At 42.6% G+C, this 22,281-nt stretch overlaps 1 protein-coding gene across 6 annotated transcripts in view; it reads left to right on the forward strand.

Moving 5' to 3' along the window:
- The first annotated feature begins 4,114 nt into the window (after positions 1 to 4,114).
- The window catches only part of LOC106609289 (plexin-C1), a 34,654-nt gene continuing 16,487 nt past the window's right edge, over positions 4,115 to 22,281 (forward strand). For 2 of the 6 annotated variants that reach the window (XM_045722013.2, XM_014207928.3), the window contains exons 1-16: positions 4,116 to 5,279; positions 6,423 to 6,525; positions 6,728 to 6,907; positions 7,031 to 7,201; positions 7,315 to 7,411; positions 7,643 to 7,714; positions 13,412 to 14,846; positions 14,983 to 15,117; positions 15,668 to 15,802; positions 15,892 to 15,986; positions 17,431 to 17,711; positions 17,805 to 17,907; positions 18,156 to 18,243; positions 18,424 to 18,462; positions 20,250 to 20,383; positions 20,609 to 20,785. In XM_045722013.2, the coding sequence (XP_045577969.1) occupies positions 13,881 to 14,846; positions 14,983 to 15,117; positions 15,668 to 15,802; positions 15,892 to 15,986; positions 17,431 to 17,711; positions 17,805 to 17,907; positions 18,156 to 18,243; positions 18,424 to 18,462; positions 20,250 to 20,383; positions 20,609 to 20,785 (2,153 nt within the window). In that variant the 5' untranslated portion in view covers positions 4,116 to 5,279; positions 6,423 to 6,525; positions 6,728 to 6,907; ... (2 more) ...; positions 7,643 to 7,714; positions 13,412 to 13,880. Of the gene's footprint in view, positions 5,280 to 6,422; positions 6,526 to 6,727; positions 6,908 to 7,030; positions 7,202 to 7,314; positions 7,412 to 7,642; positions 7,715 to 13,411; positions 14,847 to 14,982; positions 15,118 to 15,667; positions 15,803 to 15,891; positions 15,987 to 17,430; positions 17,712 to 17,804; positions 17,908 to 18,155; positions 18,244 to 18,423; positions 18,463 to 20,249; positions 20,384 to 20,608; positions 20,786 to 22,281 lie in introns of all 6 variants that reach the window. The other 4 variants (XM_045722014.2, XM_045722016.2, XM_014207927.3 and 1 more) reach the window with 4 other exon arrangements.

The raw sequence follows: 22,281 nt of genomic DNA on the forward strand, positions 1-22,281 counted from the left end.
AATGTCCAAGTGCTTTGATCACTAAAACATTCCCCTAGGGAATTCACATACTGTAGTGGCAAAGATATTTAAGATATACTTTATTGTCCATTAACTTGCAGAGAACAGAAATGTGCCTTTATACTCAACCAAGCCCCCGAACACACACACCCTGAGGGGCTGGAAGCAAGGAGGGCGCTATTTTTGGTGGTTAAGTCCCTTGCTCAAGGGCACAATGACAAGGATGATGTCAGCAACCCTCCTGTTGCCGACTCACTCTAAGCCCGATTTTCCCGTCGGAGCTGGGATCCGCACCTGCAACCCTGCTGTTGCTGGCCCTCTTCTCTTACCACTAAGCTATCTGCCTCCTCCAGGGTCCATTTGGAATTGGGCATCAGTTGGCTATTTGTGGAGTCCCTATAGGACCTTGGGAGTGTTAGATTACAGTGAGCGATAATGACCCAAAATCTAGAGGTGAGAGAGATGCCTTTTAAAAAATTTAAAATTATTCGGATCCCATTAGATATAGCCAGAGCTGCAGCTACTCTTCCTGGGGTCCACACAAAACATAAGACACGACATAATACATAACATTAATAGACAATTACAACTAAAGGACAGAACTGCATAAAAGGAAACAATACATAACATTATTAATAGACAGATACAGAACTACATAAATGAAAATGTTTAAATGCAATGGGCCCATTCTCAACTTTAAAGGTGCCCCCCCCCCCACCGCCTGACATTTTTGCCTGTTTTGGTGGGATGAAGCTTTGGCCTTTCAATGGTGACATCACCATTCGGTAAATTAGTTAATAGAGCAATAAGAAAGAGAGTTCCAAACCTCTGCCAATAACAGCTAGTTTTACGTTTTCCTGTGCCTACTGAAGGGGTAAAACCAAAGTATCATACCTTTTGAAAGGGTTAATAAATTGTTTTATGATAAACTATAAGGTCTCCTCTTTAGGAGACCTCTGTGTGTGTGTGTGTGTGTGTGTGTGTGTGTGTGTGTGTGTGTGTGTGTGTGTGTGTGTGTGTGTGTGTGTGTGTGTGTGTGTGTGTGTTAACACCTGTTTTGAGTGTTGTGCCCTTCAGACACTATCAGAAGGCGAAAACCGCCTACGCTCAGACTCCTCCTGTCTGGGCCCCACCTGGCTATCTGAGGTTCTGAGAATACGACTGGTTTTCTGAGAACACAAGGCTGATGAAAACAGCCACCTCAGAAGATGCTTGGACTCGTTCACCTTGTTATGACTCTATACTTGTGATGAAAGGTCAAGTTTCAGTCAAACCCACTGCTGAGCTTTTAATTGCGGACAAGATGGTTGCTGCTGTCAGGGGGAGGTTAGATTTATTAAAATGTTGTTGCCAGGGAAACTCACACAAGGAGGACTGGGGAGGCTATATGAGTTACAGGATGTCTTAGACATTTTGCAGAACCTGGGGAGAGCTATCATATACTGTACTCTGTACCAACTTCTGCCTACAATTGTATTACTAAAGGATAATATTAATACTTAAACAAAGAGTCTGTGTTTCCTTTCCATTACTAATGTATGTTTGATAATTATACAGACCTGATCATCTGTTGAAGAAATTGACCAACACTTTGGCGAGCTAGCCAGGAGCGAGTGACCACTTCACTGGACTGACCATTGATCCACGTGCAAGACCTACAAAATTATAAGGTAAGCAGATGCCTGTTGTATCTAAAGTCTGTAATTTGCTATAGCACATTGCGGTTAATGAGTCATTCTGGCAAGTAAGTGGCGCCTCGCTGTTAAATTTATACAAACCTAAATTTCTCTGTAATAGTGGAATAATTGAAAGTGTGAAATAATGGTTACACAACCCATGGGAGGAAGCACAGACCACCTAGGTGGAAATAGGTTCTAAATTCCTGGGTTAAGTGTTCATGTGATGAGACTTGGTGATAGGACTTAGGGCATAAATTCCAAGTATAAAACGCCGATTGTTGATAGAATTGAGAGTTGTTGAAATATTTTCCGATAACTGAATTTGTAATTGTTCTATCTATGATATTTTCTGTGTGTTATGACTGGATGGTGGAACATTAAATCAGGAGTTAGTTCTAAACAATATAATGCCCGTGTATTTGAATTAACTGAGTGGACATTCGGATCCGATGCTCGAAGAGTTGCCTGTGGGGGTATAAACCTTAAAGCATACACCATTGCTGTATTAGGAAATACACCTGCCCGTGTGTTACTGACCCACGCTATTTTAAAAATAAATAGTTTTGAAGTAATAGTTTCTCCCTTTGAAGGAGAAGATTATCACAGAAATACCAGGATCGTTGTGGAGGTTACACCAAAGTTTATACCAGTTATAAATCATCTTGAACCCTTTACTATTTCCTGGTTGCGCCATAGAGGACGATTATTTTACACCACCCATACATTACATGGTATTCAGTTAGAATTTACTTATCACCCTGCTTTAAATAAATTTTTGCGAGTTAAGGTATAGACTATACACATATAGGGTTATTTTGCATTCATTCATCTGTATTCACATTACACGTAGAGCCTAATTAAAAAAAAAAGAGATATGGCAGACGGGAGCTCAGAGTTGTCTGAGGGGCCAGTCGCAATGAAACCCACCACCACTCTACAGTTTTTAATTGGGAAATACCCCACTATGGAAAAAGACTTAACTTGGGTTTTCAAGAAATGGCACGAGTGGACCAAAGAGGCTTTTGAATATGGATGGCCTATGGATGGGTCATTTAACAAAACCAAATATCATCATGTGCTGGACATTGTGAAAAGAAGACAGGAAAATAAGACCAAGGGAAAGAAACAAAATCCACCCTGTTTTCTGTGACTGCTTTGTCAATGTTAAAAACTGAGGGTAACCTATTCTGGACTCAAGAAAGCTACCTGTTTGAAAAAGGAATTGACAAAGATTAAAGACCCTGCCTCCGTCAAGACACAGAAACTTCCTCTAGAATGCAGCGCCCCACCATATGCTCCACCACCCCCTCCCTACTGCGGAGATAGGTTTAAAGGAATTTATCCACTACTCCCAAACGAACTAGTAGCTCCAGGCGATAATTCTTCTCCACCACCGGCACCGGGTAGAATGTATCAAGAACTAGGAGATATATGGAATGATGCCAGGGCACACTCAACGCCTCTCTACCCGAGAGTTACCACGGCAAAGGACCTCATGACAGCTCAAGAAAAGAAAGTGCAGAGAGAAATGGATAAAGCTGTTGACAAAATCCGATGACATTGCGACGATAAAGACAAAAGGATGAGTGGAAGTAACATAACAAAGGAAGAGAAGAGAAGAGGAAAAAGATGAAGACTGAAGAAAAAGCAAGGAAGACTGGACTTGACACACAGCTCAAGAAGGCCCAGCTAGCCCAGCTGGACAAAGGAAAGACCAACAACCTGATGGAGGCTGTAGCCTCTACACCTCAACAACCACCACCACACCAACCACAGCAACAGCCACCCTGGCAGCAGAGAGGGAGAGGGAATGCTGGCAGCGGGAACTTCCAAGGTGGTAGAGGTGGAAGACCAGCCTACACTGGACAGCCTCAACCTGTTTTTTTTGCCAGACTCAACCAATGAATGGTCGACAATATGGATGGCCCCAACAGCCTCCTGTGACAAACCAGGTGTGGTTCCCACCGCAGAATAATCAACAATAGGGATGCCCTGACCCCCTTCTCCAGTGTCACCAGTACATATTTCCGGATGGTACCAAAGAACCAATCATTACTCTGAAGGTCAACGATCAAGAGGTACCATTTTTAATAGACACTGGAGCTCACACCTCCTGCATTGGATCTACAGGCCAACACCTCGGCCTGGGACTCACATCTAAGTCAGTGAGGACGATGGGAGTCGCTGGGATATCTCAAAAGCTGTACTGGGTAGAGTGTCTTCCCTTAGTCCTGATGAAAATGCGCAATAGCATAAACTGCGGAATAGGGCTTAGCCCACACGAGCTCTTAACTGGCCAGCCAATGAATGTTCCTTTACACAGACCAATGACTCCAAAACTGACTGACCTGACTGCACTGGATGATGGTTTGAGTAAATATAATTAGGAACTAATCCATGCTGTTAGGTCTTTGAATTCCCAATACAGGAAGGCCCAGGAAGTTCCAGAACAGGGTGACCCAGACAAGCCTACCTGTTGACGTTGGAGAATGGATCAAGCTGAAGGTCCACAAGAGGAAGTGGAACCACCCCAGATGGATGGGTCCGTACCAGGTCATCGCGGCGACACCCACAGCAGTGAAGGTCCAGGAGCGCGAGGGGTGGCATCACCTATCACACTGCCAGAAGACGTCCCAACCATCATAACAGATAAGAGTGCACACCCAGACCCAGATGTTGTTACACATGACCACTATGGTCACATTGTTAAAAAGAAAACTTGGGGTAAACCTTTGAGGTACATGTTTTTGATACTTCTTATCATCCACCAGCAGCCTCTTTTGGGGGGAATAGAGATCCAATAAAATCAATTGAAGACCGGTAACCAATGGGTAAAAATGGTCCAGAACCTGAGCCGACAAGCCACACCTAGTGGTTCGTATGTAGTCCCTTTTTTTGTGAACAAATGTGCAGTGCACTTACTGAACTGTGAAAGGTAGCCATACAGCCACAAAGCATCTAGTCTGCCGGAAAACTACAAGAAGAAGAAGAAGAAGACTGGAGTAGGACTTTAAGTCCTGGTTTAACATCTGGAGTAGGACTTTAAGTCCTGGTTTAACATCTGGAGTAGGACTTTAAGTCCTGGTTTAACAGGAGGAAGATAGAAGTACAGTACCAGAACCTGACCGAGGCTACTTGCGTTTGGGATCTATTATTACTGGTATTAGAGCGCCATCTTCTGGTCCAAAGTTAAAAACCTTTCCAGAAGTTTCTGCTGTAGTATATACACATAGGGGACAGTTGAATGTATGTGAGCGTACACTTTTTGTTACATGTATTGTGTGTGTTGATTGATTGATTTATTGATTTGTTCGGTGGGCCTGTTTCAAACTACAACCACAAACAATTGAATATTTTTCTTAGGTGGTTGTTACCTATCCATTTTTAACGCAATCTTAATTCAAGACCTGGTATGTGAGTAGATTCCGGTGTACATAATGCCAGTCTTTAGGCTAGTAATTTGTCTAGTACATTCTAGTGTTAGCATAGTAGGCCTAATGGAACATTTTCACCACCAGGATGCAGCAAATGACTGAACAAAAAGAGCCACCTTGAAGTATCCCATGACGTCAAAAGGAATGTGTGAGGCATGTGCTCTCAGTTAAGTATTTAATTGTTAAATCTAAGTATGTATTTCAATCTCAATAAAGTCTAGCCTATGTGATAATGGCACTGGCATTTGAATAGATAATGTAGGCATTACCTAAAATGCACGAATTCAAACAACGATGTTAATGATACGTCCTCCGCTGAGATTGAAAGGTGTCACACCTGTATGGGGTCTGAGTTGGCAGACCTGGGGGTCCAGGAGCAGGTATCATTACTCCAGCTACATCCAGCTGTCATGCACTGAGAACACCTGAGAGATGTTGAGAAATAAAAAGATCTACGAAATGTGTGTGTGTGTGTGTGTGTGTGTGTGTGTGTGTGTGTGTGTGTGTGTGCATGCTTACGGCACAACGGGTTGTGGTGAACTCACATACTCTGTCTGTTTTCTGCACGCATGCTGGGATCATGAATGACATGATTGTGCCCAGGGGTCAGTGGTAGTAGATTTCAAACCATCCATCATAATTACATACAGTATCTCTACTGTTTGTGTCCTTGATTAACACTGGTTCATTAAATCAATTAACAGAGCATATTGAAATCACCAAAAATAAAAACCAAGCCTAGGGCCACAGAAATATCTAGTGTATAGAAATTATTTAGTTTAGCTTTGTTGGGTCAGTAATCGAAAGGTTGCTAGATCGAATGCATGCGCCCGCACACACACACACACACACACACACACACACACACACACACACACACACACACACACACACACACACACACACACACACACACACACACACACACATACATACATGTCTACCTGTTCAAGCCCACACATCAATTTGCATTTCTATAGTAATTCACACACGTATAAGATCCAACAACATGGGTTCACCTTTGGAACGAGCTATACAGGTTAAGAAGCATGCCTTTAACTCTTTTCTATAAATGGCTACTGGCCGTGGGGTTGTCTGATGGGGAAAGAAAGTGGGTGTGGCAAGCTTTTTTTTTTTACATACTTTATTTGTTGTGTAATAAAAAATTGTTACAACTTGTGCCATGAAGCATCTTTGTTTTCCAGTGGCTTCAAATAATGTGGTTTAGACATGACTACAATTCCCATCAGCACGCTAGGTGTGACCAATAACCCTCCTCTGATTGGATGATTTCGTATGTGTCCTGCAGTGGGAAGAGGAAGATCAAGGTCCAAGGGTTCCATCTGGAGTTTGTGGAGAGAGTTGTTCATGACCACACCCCTCAGACCATCCATACCAACTACAGCTCTGAGGTAGGCATCTTAACACACTGATTTAATTGATTTCTTGACTAAGTGTCATGTCTTCACCCACTCTCACGTAACCAGTCAGTCACCTAATATGAACATGCACACTGCCACACCTCACCAAACCTTCACCTTCACACAACACAGAAATCAGTCATGGGGGCCTCAATATCTGAGGTATTCTAATTCATGTTGTTGGTGTTTTTAGACTCTGTGGTACCACACACCTCTCTTTGAACACATCAACCAGGCAGTCACCTCCACTGTGTCTCTGAGAGTGGCCAATCAGACACTGGCCTGCTCATCACAGCTCACCTACCATCCCGACCCAGAATTCACCAGCTACACCGCAATCAAGACAGGAAATGACCTGCGTGTCACCATTGAGGTATACACACATGCACATGCATGGAGGCATGGATACACACACATATGTACGCTGGTAGCACACTCTCTCTCTCTCTCTCTCATTCATTCATACACTCACATTCCATTTCTATTTTTATTTCAGAAAAGGGCTGACAAGTTGAACATCACCACAGAAGAGATCTTAGTGTTTGGTGTTCAGGAGGAGAACCAGGATGTAGAGTGTGTCATGGACACCATCCAGACGAGCAACGAGACTGACTCTGTCATCTGTGAGATAAAGAACACTCACAACGCTAACATCAAGTGAGTGAAGGTAAAAATCTTACTCAGATGAAACCTCAACCCGACATTTTATTCGTTTCGCTGGAACACTGTCCTTGGAAATAGTGAACAATAATCATGCATTATGTTGTCTTTGTTCATCAGATAAGAGTTGGCAATGTCACAATAAACCTTGATTCAACGCACACGGTACTGCTAAGACTCTTTCTGCTTATACCCATCATCACTATAGTCATCGTTGGTAAGTATTCCTTACTTCAGCTTCATTCTCATGGTTTTCTATAGCTTTTAAATGTGGTTACTTAAGTAAGATGTACTGTTGAATAAGGCTCCTAGTTTTAGGTATGGTGTGGCGGTGTGTGTTGTGATGTCCTCAGCACTAACTTCACATGCCTCCTTTGCCACTCACCACACCTGTCCCCACTGCTGATTAGCACCACTGCACTATTTAAGCAACAATTTCCCCCTCCAGTATTCCTTATCCTGCTGGGGATCGCAATGGCCAAACTTGTTATTCATTTCCTTGATCTGCATCACTGACAACGTGAGTACATTTGATTTATTGGAGAATATGTAATAATGTTAATATTTAAGATACTTTGAGTTTGTTAAAGTTTGTGTTGTGTGCTGCTGTCATTTTCCTTAGTACATTTTCACTTAGTTTTGGTTGTGTTAACAATTATTTAATGAAATGAATTATGTTGGAGTCACTTTTATTGTAAATAAGAATATAATATGTTTCTAAACACGTCTACATTTTGGATGCTCCAGGTCATCTATAAGTCTTTGCTAGGTAAAGCTCCGTCTTATCTCAGCTTACTGGTCACGATAACAACACCCACCCGTAGCACGCGCTCCAGCAGGTATATCTCACTGGTCTTCTCCAAAGCCAACACCTCCTTTGGCTACCTTTCCTTCCAGTTCTCTGCTGCCAAAGACTGGAACGAATTGCAAAAATTGCTGAAGCTGGAGACTTATATTTCCCTCACAAACATTAAACATCAGCTATCTGACAGGCTAACCAATCACTGCAGCTGTAAATAGCCCATCCAATCTACCTACCTTATCGATCTCGCTTCTATTTACTTTTCTGCTCTTTTGCACACCAGTATTTCTACTTGCACATCATCATCTGCACATCTATCGCTGCAGTGTTAATTTTCTAAATTGTAATTACTTCACTACTATGGCCTATTTATTTCCTTACCTCCTCATGCCATTTGCACACACTGTATATAGACTTTCTTTTTTTCTATTGGGTTATTGACTGTACGCTCGTTTATTCCATGTGTAACTCTGTGTTGTTGTTTGTGTCGCACTGCTTTGCTTTATCTTGGCCAGGTCGCAGTTGTAAATGAGAACTTGTTCTCAACTAGCCTACCTGGTTAAATAAAGGTGAAATAAAAAATAAATAAAAAATGCTACCATTATTATGGATAATCCTGAATTAATCTTGAATAACGATGAGGGAGAAAGTTAGACGCACAAATACTTTTGTTCATGTACTGTATGTGGACACCTGCTGGTCCAACATCTCATTCCAAAATCATGGGCATTAATATGGAGTGCTGATACAACAGCCTCCACTCTTCTGGGAAGGCTTTCACTAGATATTGGAACGTTGCTGCGGGGACTTGCTTCCATTCGGCCACAAGAGTATTCGTGAGGTCAGGCACTGATGTTGGACGATTAGGCCTGGCTCGCAGTCGGCGGTCCAATTCATACCAAAGGTGTTCGATGGAGTTGAGGTCAGGGCTCTGTGCAGATCAGTCAAGTTCTTCAACACCGATCTCGACAAGCCATTTCTGTATGGATCTCGCTTCGTGCACGGGGGCATTCATTCTGAAACAGGAAAGGGCCTTCCCCAAACTGTTGAAACAAATTTGGAAGCACAAAGCCATCTAGAATGTCATTTTATGCTGTAGCGTTAAGATTTCCCTTCACTGGAAGTAAGGGATCTAGCCCCAACCTTGAAAAACAGCCCCTGACTATTATTCCTCCTCCACCTAACTTTACAGTTGGCACTATGCATTCGGGCAGGTAGCGTTCTCATGGCATCCACCAAACCCAGATTAGTCCGTTGGACTGCCAGATGGTAAAGCGTGACTCATCACTCCAGAGAACGTGTTTCCACTGCTCCAGAGTCCAATGGCGGTGACCTTTACACCACTCCAGCCGACGCTTGGCATTATGCATGGGGCTCTTAGGCTTGTGTGCGGCTGCTCAGCCATGGAAACCCTTTGCATGAAGCTCATGATGAACAGTTTTTGTGCTGACATTGCTTCCAGAGGCAGTTTGGAACTTGGTAGTGAGTGTTGCAACTGAGGACAGACAAGGTCGCCGTTCTGAGGTCGCCGTTCTGTGTGCTTGTGTGGCCTAGGACTTTGCGTCTGAGACGTTGTTGCTCCTAGACGTTTCCACTTCACAATAATAGCACTTGCAGTTGACCGGGGCAGCTCTAGCAGGGCAGAAATTCGACAAACTGACTTGTTGGAAAGGTGGCATCCTATGACGATGCCACGTTGAAAATGTAATGTAACGTAACAATGTGGAAAATGTCAAGGGGTCTGAATACTTTCCGAATGCACAGTAAGTGAATTTGTCCCAATACCTAAAATGGGGGGACTATGTACAAAAAGTGCTGTAATGTCTAAACAGTTCCCCTGATATGGATGGAAATACCCTCAAATTAAAGCTGACACCCTACACTTTAACCGCATAGTCATTGTTTGCTTCACTGTCCCAATAATTACTGAGGGCACTGTATATCCTTAGTTTGTTTTTGTTAATTATTTTCAGTTTATTTTCCCTTTTGCTTGATTTAATCTGCTATTACGTCTGGAAGGAACCTGCATTATCCGTGGTCAAGCGCGGACAACACTGAAGACTGTCCTTTGAGTCTTTGCAAGTTTGTTGGTAACGTGGTTGATCTTACTCCAGTGTAAATCGCCTTCTCCTCCCTTACTTTGGGATCAAATATGTCTTACATTTTTGGAAATTGGAGAAAATAAAATGTACCTGTCAGCCTTTCTTTACTTGGGTAGAGACACTATCATTCCTCCCCACTCAACAGTTAACTGCCTGCACTTGTTTTGCCTGTAATTTATATTAATGTTTGTAGTATCCTGACTTAATATAAGACTGTGTACCACTGTCATATATGTACCTTTTTTTGTTTTACCATGTTACCATGTTATGTTTTTATGTATAAAATAACATGCCTATTCTAAATCAATTGCTGTTTTGCATTAAAACTGTGAAAAATGTTTATTTTGTGATTCCCCATTCAGGCGGGGTTTGTGCTATTTGTATATTCATGTAGCATAAGGCTAATTTGAGAAATAATGTTGCCATCCTTCAGTGTGTGAATCAATCAGGCCATCTGAACTGTTGTGTAAACATGGTACAGGATGTAAAACGTGATTGGTAGCAGGGGAAACTTGTCGACCAGTGGCCTTGAGGTTAGTGTCTGCCCTGAGATTGGACGGTTGGGAGTTTGATCCCCGGCTGAGTCATACCATAGACACTCATAATTAAGGAGATCGCTTGGGAAGGCCCTGCGCTTGACTAGAGTCCTCTCCAGGGGGTGTACGTGTACATCAGGCTGCCTCACGCTACAGAAACAGGAGATCCTGTTCCTATGGGTTGTTCCAGCTCGCAGAAGCCAAGGCTTGTACAAGGCTACTTACTTATAGGACCTTGTGGAGAGTTGGATCATTGTGAGCTTTATGACTCCCAATCTAAAGAGCACTGAGAGGGATGCCATGGGCCCATTCTCAACATTGAGTCCTGTATCAAGTGATGCAGAGTACGAGTGCTGATCTTTCCCCCCCCCCCCCCCCCCTGTCCATGTAGTCTAATTCATTGTGATCCTAAAGACAAAATGGACCCTTAATCAATACTCCTATGCTGAGTAGCTTGATCCATACGGTTCCAGGTGGTTTAACATGAAGACAAGAGAAGTGTGGAGGCCACTTGTATTTCTATTTTTACTGGTATTAGACCGCCATCTTCTGGTCCAAAGTTAAAAACCTTTACTGAGGTTTCTGCTGCAGTTTACACAGAGGGGACAGCAATGGCCAGGGAAAGATGGTTGGGGTTGCTGTTGACGGCATTGGCGAAAATCTGATATCAACTTTGGAGGGGACAATTACATGACATTTTCTCAAGAGCAATTCCTGAGGGGGACACCAAAAGTAGTGCTGTAACACATAGCCTACATTGTAATATGGTAAATGTATATTGAGGAACCAAAGAAATAAGGTGTTTGCCGTACTCCTAACTACCGGTACCCAAAACTACACAACTAATCACAACAGCAATACCATTGCCTTTAACAAATCTTAGTTCAGTCACCAGTTTAAGTTGAGAGTGGGGGTATCCATGGCATTTTCCAATTATGTTCCTATTTTACAAGTAAAAAAAATTGAGAACCTTTCATAATGTTGCCAAACAAAGACTCAACAAACTTACCTGAGACTCCCTGTCTCTGCCAGTCTGTCCCTGCATATCTGTCCCCAACTCTGCTGTCTGTGTGCCATCTGTTGCCTGCTCTGCCTAATGACATCATTGTGAAACATTTCCATTAGAATTTCATTTCTTTCTTATGAACATTTTATCAACTAGTCTTTGAGATATTAGGCTACTAGGGTTCTTACTATGCGTTTTGGTGTATTGAAAAATACTCTGATGTCCGTCTTTTATTTTTCTGCCATTTTTCTACCTGGCTGGCTACACACACAGTGTGTAGGTTATTTACAGTAGGAGATGGGCTTCTATCATCTTCAATCATTCTATTTGGGCTTCGATCTAAAAGGTAGTTAGCAAATGTGAAACGGATTAAAATGACAAGAGTTGACAGCTGTATGAGTTCACCATTTACACAACATATGCTGCAACCTTTTGTAATTTTAATAGTTTGTTTCATATTGGCTGGCTTCCAACAATAGCTGAATATGCAAAGCTAGCGAGCACCAATTCCGTTTCAGTGGTGTTTGCTATAATCTTTGCTACCCGGGTTAAATAAAGGTGAAATAAAATAAATAAATAAAAGTTCACTTGCGACAATTTAGCTTTTGCAACGAGACCATTAAATATATTTAAGACAATGGTAGAAGTTTGGATTTCAGTTTATCGCTAACCTTATCACAGGGACTTTGAAGCACTAACTTACATCATCTGCATGCTGATTCCATCTTTGACGACGCCACATAAATGGAATAGGTACTAGCTAGCTCAATAGTTAATATTTGCACGCTAGCTCTGCATATTCAGCTAGTGTGTGTGCGCGATTGAATGGATAGCATATGATCTTTGATACAATTTAGCTACATAGGCCTACAAACATTTACAATGAATAGCAAAACCACAATCACAAGAATGGCTTCAGATCAAAGTCTACATTGAGACCGAAGGGAGCAAGAGTCTTTAAATTAAAGATCCAGGCAGCCTCTCGTTTTAACAATAAATTGTCGAGGTCACCCCCTCTCGCAGGGAGGGTGACATGTTCGATGCCGATATAACGTAGGGACGAAATCGAGTGGTTTGCTTCCAAAACGTGGGCCGCAACTGGGTAAATCGAGTTTTCGACATAATGGTGCTAAGATGCTCCGAGATTCGTACTTTTAATTCGCGCTTTGTTTTACCCACATCATTTTACCACAAGTACAAGTTATAAGATAAATAACTGCCTTAGTGGAGCACGTGATAACACCTTTGATTGGGATCTGTTTCCCTGTTTGTGGGTGTTTGAAGGATCTACATTTATAAGTGCCATTCATTGAGCACAGCCATTACACTTATAGTTTCCATCCAGTAGGGGCGCAGATAGACTTCTAACTAAATCTTAATTCAAGACCTGGTATGTGAGTAGATTCTGGTGTACATAATGCCTGCAGTGGTAGAAAAAGTACCCAATTGTCATACTTGAGTAAAAGTAAAGATACCTTAATAGAAAATGACTCAAGTGAAGTTACCCAGTAAAATACTACTTGAGTAGAAGTATTTGTTTTTAAATATACTTATTAAGTATCGAAAGTAAAATCATAAATAATTTCAAATTCCTTATATTAAGGAAGCCAGAGGCGCACTTCAACACTCAGAAATAATTTACAAACAAAGCATTTGTATTTAGTGAGTCCGCCAGATCAGAGGCAGGGGATGACCAGGGACGTTTTTACACCACTGCATGCCAGTCTTTAGGGTAGTATTGTGTCTAGTAATTCTACACTTTCTCCACCAGAACGCAGTGAAGGACCGAACAAAAAGTGGGATCATGAGGACATCAAAGTAATGTGTGAGGCATTCACTCTCGGTTACGTATTTCATTATTGAATCAAAGTATTTCAATCTCAATAATCATATAGGTGACTTTGATGTCGACACTGGCATTTTAATAGGCAATATAGGCATTACCACAAATGCACGTTTGGAGACGTTTTGGAAACATTCAAACAGCGATGTTGAGATTGAAAGGTAAGGAACTAACGTTAATTTCGACATCACGGTAGAGAGTTAAACACGGAAGTCTGAGTCTCGGTACATAACCGCCGGAACTAAATTTAATGACCTAAAGTTAAGACATAGTTGCAGCATCCATCCACTGTGCGCTTTTACGCAATCCCTTTTATTGGCCTCCGGCACCGTATGACAGTGGCATCAGAGACGCAGAACGGAGTTTACCATGCACTCTCTCAGGCTTGACTGACTGCATGACATACGAGATGAGGGCTGTTTTCTGGGGCGTTCTCCTCGCCTGTGTGGACTGGGGTCGGGGCCAGGAGAATCACACATTTGATGGAGACGTCCGCGACTTTGCCATTGGTGACCGCTCGGTATACGTCGTTACGGATGACCGACTCTACCAGCTGAACCATGATTTTACCAACGTTATAAAGAGGGACAATCCGAAAGTAGTTTATCCTAAACAAGAGGCACCTCTTTCCAATGAAACGTATCTATTTAAGGTGAACATTTTACTGCCATTCATCAAAAACGAGACCTTGATCATCTGTGGAACCACAAAATGCGGTTACTGTGAAATACTGGATCTCAACGAAATCTCCAAATCTGTGTATTCGGAGGATATTGAAGTGGGTTCATTGGACCCTGGAGATTCAACCATTGGCTTTATTGTTGATGTCGGTACGAACTCCTACATTATGACTGGAAGGTTGCAGAGTGGTGTGCATAACGCGTGTGCCAATACAGATCGATTGCTTGTCCTACGGAATTCACTAGATGGACAGAATGGGGGAATCTTTTCTGATACAGGTGAGCATGTGACTCCGTATATTGACGCCAGACAAAAGGAGAAGTTTCAGTTTGTGGACGGCTTTCAGAGTAATTCACACATCTACGTGTTCTTGAACCTTCCCAAAAAGCGTAAAGTTCGACTTATTTGGTTCAAGAGCGAGAACAATAAAGCAAGTACTTTGGAGTCCCTCAATGGTGCGACACTCAAATGCTGTGGAAACATGGAGCGCCGGGAGCTCCTATCTTCCTCTGTGATTCAAGGTCCTGGTGGGCTCCATGGGCAGGTGCTCTGGGCAGGTGTGTTCACGGATGGTAACACAAGCGACCCCATCAACACCATGCTGGCCATCTATAACATCAGCTCTACAAGGCCTCATCTCAAATACGATGACCCAGACTTCTGCTATGAAGACTGTGCAATGGTTGGTGAGATGATAATGATTTTATGTATGGTTAATAACCAACACCATAGCAAAGACACTCATTATCGTTACCCTAATTTCTTAGCAAGTGTGTTGAGATTGTCTGTAACACTGATATATATGTATGCTGTTCCAGTCAAAGGGTACCACCTTGAACCTGCAGCCTGAGGCAGTGGTGTTTCAATACAGCTCCATGACATCAGTGTTGGCAGTGAGACACAACTCCTGGCTGGTGTTCTTCATCGGGACAGGAGACGGACAACTCATCAAGGTCTGTGGAACACAGTTATGAGAACTCTTAACACACACACACACACACACACACACTGGCCTCATAACACCCCTCTCATGTCATTAATTCTCCCTTGAACACACAGATACTCATACAACAGAATTACAGCATTTTTTTTTACCAAACGTAGTTCACATGAGGGAATTTGAGGTCTAAATTAGCCTGATGAAACCCCACAGTAACTTTATTAGGCACAATAGTCTCCTTTATGCAGTGTTGTCCCTGGAAAGCTTTAATAATCCAGCCAAATCCCCTGCATGTTTCTAACAGAAATATCACAGCCATGCAGTACACTCTAACAAGCCAGACAGGGGATTGGTCACCACTACACATCAGTGATTGTTAGTCTATCATGTATCATCATCATCATCAAATTCATACTCTTGTTGACAGAGAGAAATGTGTATTTCTGATATTTACAACTGCAGTATAGCTGATTTCCTAGGGCCATGTTATGTATTGTGGTTTGTTAGTGTTCTGTGTCAATCTACAGAGAGATGTTAAAGTGTCACTCTCGGTCCCATGTCAGCTTGCTGTAGACAAGGCCTACAAACCTGCCTGTCCCAGAGTGCTCTACAAGTCAGATGACGACCGCCGTGTGTTTCCCAAGATGCACCTGGATCCAGTGGACCGCAAACATGTGTACATGGCACTGAGGAACCAGGTAAGTTCCACTGTACACAGAGATACATATTATACAGTACAACCATTCTGAAATAGAACCCAGGACATAATATTATGTGTTTGTTGTAGATGATACGTGTGCCTATGGCTCAGTGCAGTGAACACAAGAGTCTGAAGGACTGTTGGTCTGCTCAGGACCCCTTCTGTGGCTGGTGTGAGTCAAGGTCAGTCACAAGAACCACAACTACACACTTCTACAACTTACACTATATAGAGATTTCTTTATTATGTCACTTATTTTCTTTTCTGAAATGTACTTTTGAATTCTTGTTGTGAAGATAAACAGTGGCAGTCATTTCAATGTAATTCAATGAGGACAGTTGTCTGGTTTGTCTGTGTTAATGACATACCTCGGCCCAGGTTTTTTCATACCATATGATCTTGATTAAAAAAAAATCTGAGTGGTAGAACAAAGAGGAAATGCCCTATCAGCTTCTTAAAATAAACGTGGCACTATAGATGAAACTTCCTGTGAATATACACTGCCGTTAAAAAGTTTGGGGTCACTTAGATATGTCCTTGTTTTTGAAAGAAAAGCGCATTTTTTGTCCATTAAAATAACATCAAATTGATCAGAAAACAGTGTAGACATTGTTAATGTTTTAAATGACTAATGTAGCTGGAATATCTACATAGCCGTACAGAGGCCCATTATCAGCAACCATCACTCCTGTGTTCCAATGGCACGTTGTGTTAGCTAATCCAAGTTTATCATTTTAAAAGGCTAATTGATCATTAGAAAACCCTTTTGCAATTATGTTAGTACAGCTGAAAACTGTTGTTCTGATTAAAGAAGGAATAAAAATTGCCTTCTTTAGACTAGTTGAGTATCTGGAGCTACATCATTTGTGGATTTGATTACAGGCACAAACTGGCCAGAAACAAAGGACTTTCTTCTGAAACTCGTCAGTCTATTCTTGTTCTGAGAAATGAAGGCTATTCCATGTGAGAAATTGACAAGAAACTGAAGATCTCGTACAACGCTGTGTACTACTCCCTTCACAGAACAGCGCAAACTGGCTCTAACCAGAATAGAAAGAGGAGTGGGAGGCCCCGGTGCACAACTGAGCAAGAGGACAAGTACATTAGAGTGTCTAGTTTGAGAAACAGGTGCCTCACAAGTCCTCAACTGGCAGCTTCATTAAATAGTACCCGCAAAACACCAGTCTCAATGTTAACAGTGAAGAGGCCACTCCGGGATGCTGGCCTTCTAGGCAGAGTTCCTCTGTCCAGTGTCTGTGTTCTTTTGCCCATCTTAATCTTTTATTTTTATTGGCCAGTCTGAGATATGGCTTTTTCTTTGCAACTCTGCCTAGAAGGCCAGCATCCCGGAGTCGCCTCTTCACTGTTGACGTTGAGACTGGTGTTTTTTTTTTTTTTTAAAACAGCCGTTTCCAGCTACAATAATTATTTACAACATTAACAATGTCTACACTGTATTTCTGATAAATGTTATGTTATTTTAATGGACAACAGTTTTTGCTTTTCTTTAAACAATGACATTTCTAAATGACTCCAAACTTTTGAACGGTAGTGTACTTCTATGTCCTGTTTATGTGTGACACCCTAAACCTGCCCACCCTGACCCCTCTATGTGATGTGTTCTAGATGTTCGTTTCAGGATGACTGCCTTCAGCCTTCAGCCTGGATCTCCATCTCTGAGGACTCCCAACAACAGAACATGGTCTCTTACCAGGTGGAGAAGAGCAGCAGTGGAGAGAAGATCACACTCACTGTCAAGGTCCACCTGACTCTGAATGGGACAGGAAGTCTCACCTTTGCCTGTAACTTCCTCAATAGAAGCGGTCATATGTGTGACAGGACAACCCCCGCTCCAGCTTTTCCTCGATGCTCCTGCCTGTTCTCCAGCGACCAGCTTCCTGCTGGAGGTAACCTTTCACCTTCTAACTCTCCTGTAGATTTTTCATTGACAAAACGGAGCATCTTGCTTAGAGATTGTTTCCCTGTGTTCTTCCACATAGGTTTGAATGTCACAGTGAAGATAAGAGTGGGGAAGCAGAACCTTGCTGAGAAACTGATGCTCACTAACTGTTTAGACATCACTGGACCACCTACCTCTGCCCTGTCAGTCAGAAATACCAGATCTGTCATGCTACGCCTCAGCACCTTGATTATAGCTATGTTTGAACCTACTTGTTTAGACCTACTATAATGACATCTTTTAAATTATATGTTGGGCAGATTGTGTTACACACTTTCCTTTCTGTATGTTGTACATCTGTTAGTACACATTTTGCTTGAGTAACAGATGGTACACATGTTTATGATTAAACTCACTGTACTATTCTTATTCCTATCTCTGTGTCTCTCAGGTGTTCTCAGTGCATGACAGCTGGATGTAGCTGGAGTAATGATGCCTGCTCCTGGACCCCCAGGTCTGCCAACTCAGACCCCATACAGGTATGACACCACACACACACACACACACACACACACACACACACACACACACACACACACACACACACACACACACACACACACACACACACCTTCTTTGAGGGTGTTCATCTCGCAACTTCTTCACCCATGTGTGTTCCTGTATCTTGTTCATCAACCGTCTCTCACTTCCTTCCCCAGGACGTGTGCAGACTCAGCCAGTCAGGATTGAACTACTCTGTAAGTCCATCCTGCTGATCACAGCCTTTTCCTCTTCATCAGTGGATCTTATGTCCCTTATAGGGAAGTTTGATCTCAGAACAGGGAACTAAGTTTGTATGTATGTAGGGTTTTTTTGTGCGCGAGTGTGCGTGTGTGTCTGCATGTGACACAGAGTGGACTTGAAGTGGTCTGAGATTTTCACGGTGACATTGCCGGCACAGTCATTTTATGCCAACTACCTATCAAATAGCTTAGGACATCTGTTATCAAAGCTTTGTTGTGTATGGTCACTACAACCCATACACTACCAAAAGCAATATGTGTTCACACGTGTGTTGTAAGCTACATACTGTACATACATACATACATACATACATACATACATACATACATACATACATACATACAGTAACTTATTTCAACAGCTAAACAGTATTAACATCTGAAATCTAATAACCCCGAAAGATACATTATAGTGTCTGTATTTGAGATGTTTTAATGGGGTTACTTTGTTATCACGCTCCTCACAGTCTGAATGAAATTTGAATAATTGAATTAGATGTGATGAATATAGCTGTGTGTGTTTGGTGGTGAAGGAAGTGTTTTTTTCCTTATAGGGTTTGGTGTTTGTTAAAGTGTCATAAAGTTCCTTTGGCCTTTTCAAACCTCACCCTCTCACGCTCTCGAAAGCTAAGATTGAGGACAAAATGAAGACACTCAAATGGATGTCTACCAATGCCAAGATACTATATTCAGTTAGACAGAGCAATATTCATAGATCTGGGCATCTTTTGTAGATTCGCATCCTACATTTAGATCACTCGTAAAATAGAGATTTTATCTCAACCAGATAGATCAAAAAGGTTATATATAGTAAGAAGATGTTTGAGAATAGAGCCTTTGTCTCTGAGTCAAGTCATCATACCTCTTACAGTGGGGATCATGGATCACATGACTGTGCCCCAGGGCAGTAGTAGTAGATTTCAAACCATCCATCATAATTACATACAGTGAGCTCCAAAAGTATTGAGACAGTGACACATTTTATGTTGTTTTGGCTCAGTACTTTGGATTTGAAATGATACAATGACTATGAAGTTCAAGTGCAGACTGTCAGCTTTAATTTGAGGGTATTTTCATCCATATCGGGTGAACCATTTAGAAATTACAGCACTTTTTGTACGTAGTCCCCCCATTTTAGGGGACCAAAAGTATTGGGACAAATTCACTTATGTGTATTAAAGTTGTCAAAAGTTTAGTATTTTGGTCCCATATTTGTTTTGGTTAAGTTTCAGATATTTTTTTTGCCCAATTGAAATGAATGGTAAATAATGTATTGTGTAGTTTTGGAGTCACTTTTATTGTAAATAAGAATAGAATATGTTTCTAAACACTTCTACATTAATGTGGATGCTACTGTGGTTACAGATAATACTGAATGAATCGTGAATAATGATGAGTGAGAAAGTTACAGATGCAAAAATATCATACCCCCAAGACATACTAACCTTTCACCATTACAATAAAAGGGGAGGTTAGCATTTTATATTATACCCCCAAGACATGCTAACCTTTCACCATTACAATAACAGGGGAGGTTAGCATTTTATATTATACCCCCAAGACATACTAACCTTTCACCATTACAATAAAAGGGGAGGGGTATGATATTTATGCCTCTAACTTTGTCACTCATCATTATTTACCAAAACTAAAGAGCAAGCCTGCGGCCACAAACACATATTTAGTTTCACTTGTCTTTATCAGAAATATTGTCTGTGTCTGCCTCTCTGTGTGTTTGTTAGGAGCCAGTGATATTTTCCATAGAGCCCAGTGTTCTGTCCTTCCATGGGAGAAACCATGCCTTGATGAATGGAGAGAACCTGGATCATGTGATCAAGGTTCGCATCCAAGGGCACATGAACTGCAGTCTCAAGGAGTGAGTCAAAGTGGACAATCGGTTGAATATGATTTGTTTTCTAATGATGCAAACATCATTTTTTGAGATAAATAAATTGTTGATTATTTAAATCAATGCTTTTAAACAATGATTTAGATGTTTTTTTCACTGGTGCTCACTTCATTCATGAAAACCCAATGCCTTATCACTGTGTTTTGGTAAAGTGTGTCTCTAACCTGTGTAGTGTGTGTATCACATGGTCAGGTCTCCAGTGTGGAACCACACTGGGTCCAGTCTGACGTTCCACATCCCCGGTGGAGACAAAGGTTCTGTCAGTGTGTGTGCCGTGCTGCCAGATGGTCGCTGTCTGGGCAAGGCCACTGTCACCTATGGGTCCTCACCATCCTGCACTGGGCTAATACCAAGCTCTACCTGGGCTAGGTAAAAACACACAAACACATACACTTAGGTACGCACATATGATCAGAATTGTTATATATACACACACACACAAGCTATACAGTGGTTAAGAAACATGCCTGTAACTCGTTTCCACATATGGCTACTGGCCATGGTGTTGTCTGATGGGATAAGAAAGTGAGCCGCTTCCCAGAAGTTGCTTCATATAACAGTGTTTTAATAGATGTTTCATTTCCCTCTTTCTCTCAGCTGCTCAGCACTGGCTTCCCTTTTTGCTTTTGGTAGCTCTCTAAAGCAGATTCTTCATGTGTCACGGCTGTCTTCGTCTTCTGACGATATAGCGAAATCGTCGTCTGAAAATGTAGACCAATACGCAGCGGATGTCGTGTTCATTTTTGAATTTAATTAATCGTTCACGTGAACACTATACAAAAAACAATAAACAATGACAGTGCAACAGTTTTGCAGGCTATCCTAACGCAGTGCAAAAACAATCTCCCACAACAGACAAACACAAACACACCCTCATATATGGGACTCTTAATAAAAGGATATATGGGACTCTTAATAAAAGGCAAATAGACAACACCTGCCTTCAATTGAGAGTCCCAACCCCAATGAACCCAAACATAGAAACAGACACACTAGACTCAACATAGAATTACATAAACATAGATCATAAACCAAAACCCGGAAATACTAAATCAAACGCCCTTTTACCAAAACACCACCCCGAACCACATAAAACAAATACCCTCTGCCACGTCTTGACCAAACTAAAATGACAATTAACCCTTATACTGGCCAGGACGTGACAGTACCCCCCCCTTAAAGGTGCTAACCCCGGAAGCACCTCAAGAAAACAAGAAAAACAACCCCAAACAACAACAAAACAAAAATTCCCCCCTACTAAAGGGAGGGAAGGGAGGGTGGCTGCCGTCAACGACGGCACTGTGCTACACCCCCCCTCCCCAACCCACCTATATCTGGAGGTGGCTCCGGTTCTGGCCGTTCCAGGCAGTCGGGCCACTCTGGCAGCTCGGGGCAGTCTGGCCTGTCTGGCAGCTCGGGGCAGCTCTGGCAGCTCGGGGAAGTCTGGCAGCTCGGGGCAGTCTGGCAGCTCTGGCAGCTCGGGGCAGTCTGGCAGTTCCGGGCAGTCTGGCCACTCTGGCAGTTCCGGGCAGTCTGGCCACTCTGGCAGTTCCGGGCAGTCTGGCCACTCTGGCAGTTCCGGGCAGTCTGGCCACTCTGGCAGTTCCGGGCAGTCTGGCCACTCTGGCAGTTCCGGGCAGTCTGGCCACTCTGGCAGTTCCGGGCAGTCTGGCCACTCTGGCAGTTCCGGGCAGTCTGGCCACTCTGGCAGTTCCGGGCAGTCTGGCCACTCTGGCAGTTCCGGGCAGTCTGGCCACTCTGGCAGTTCCGGGCAGTCTGGCCACTCTGGCAGTTCCGGGCAGTCTGGCCACTCTGGCAGTTCCGGGCAGTCTGGCCACTCTGGCAGTTCCGGGCAGTCTGGCCAC

This window comes from Salmo salar, chromosome 07 (assembly GCF_965601325.2).
Source record: "Salmo salar chromosome 07, fSalSal1, whole genome shotgun sequence".
Lineage (NCBI taxonomy): Eukaryota > Metazoa > Chordata > Actinopteri > Salmoniformes > Salmonidae > Salmo > Salmo salar.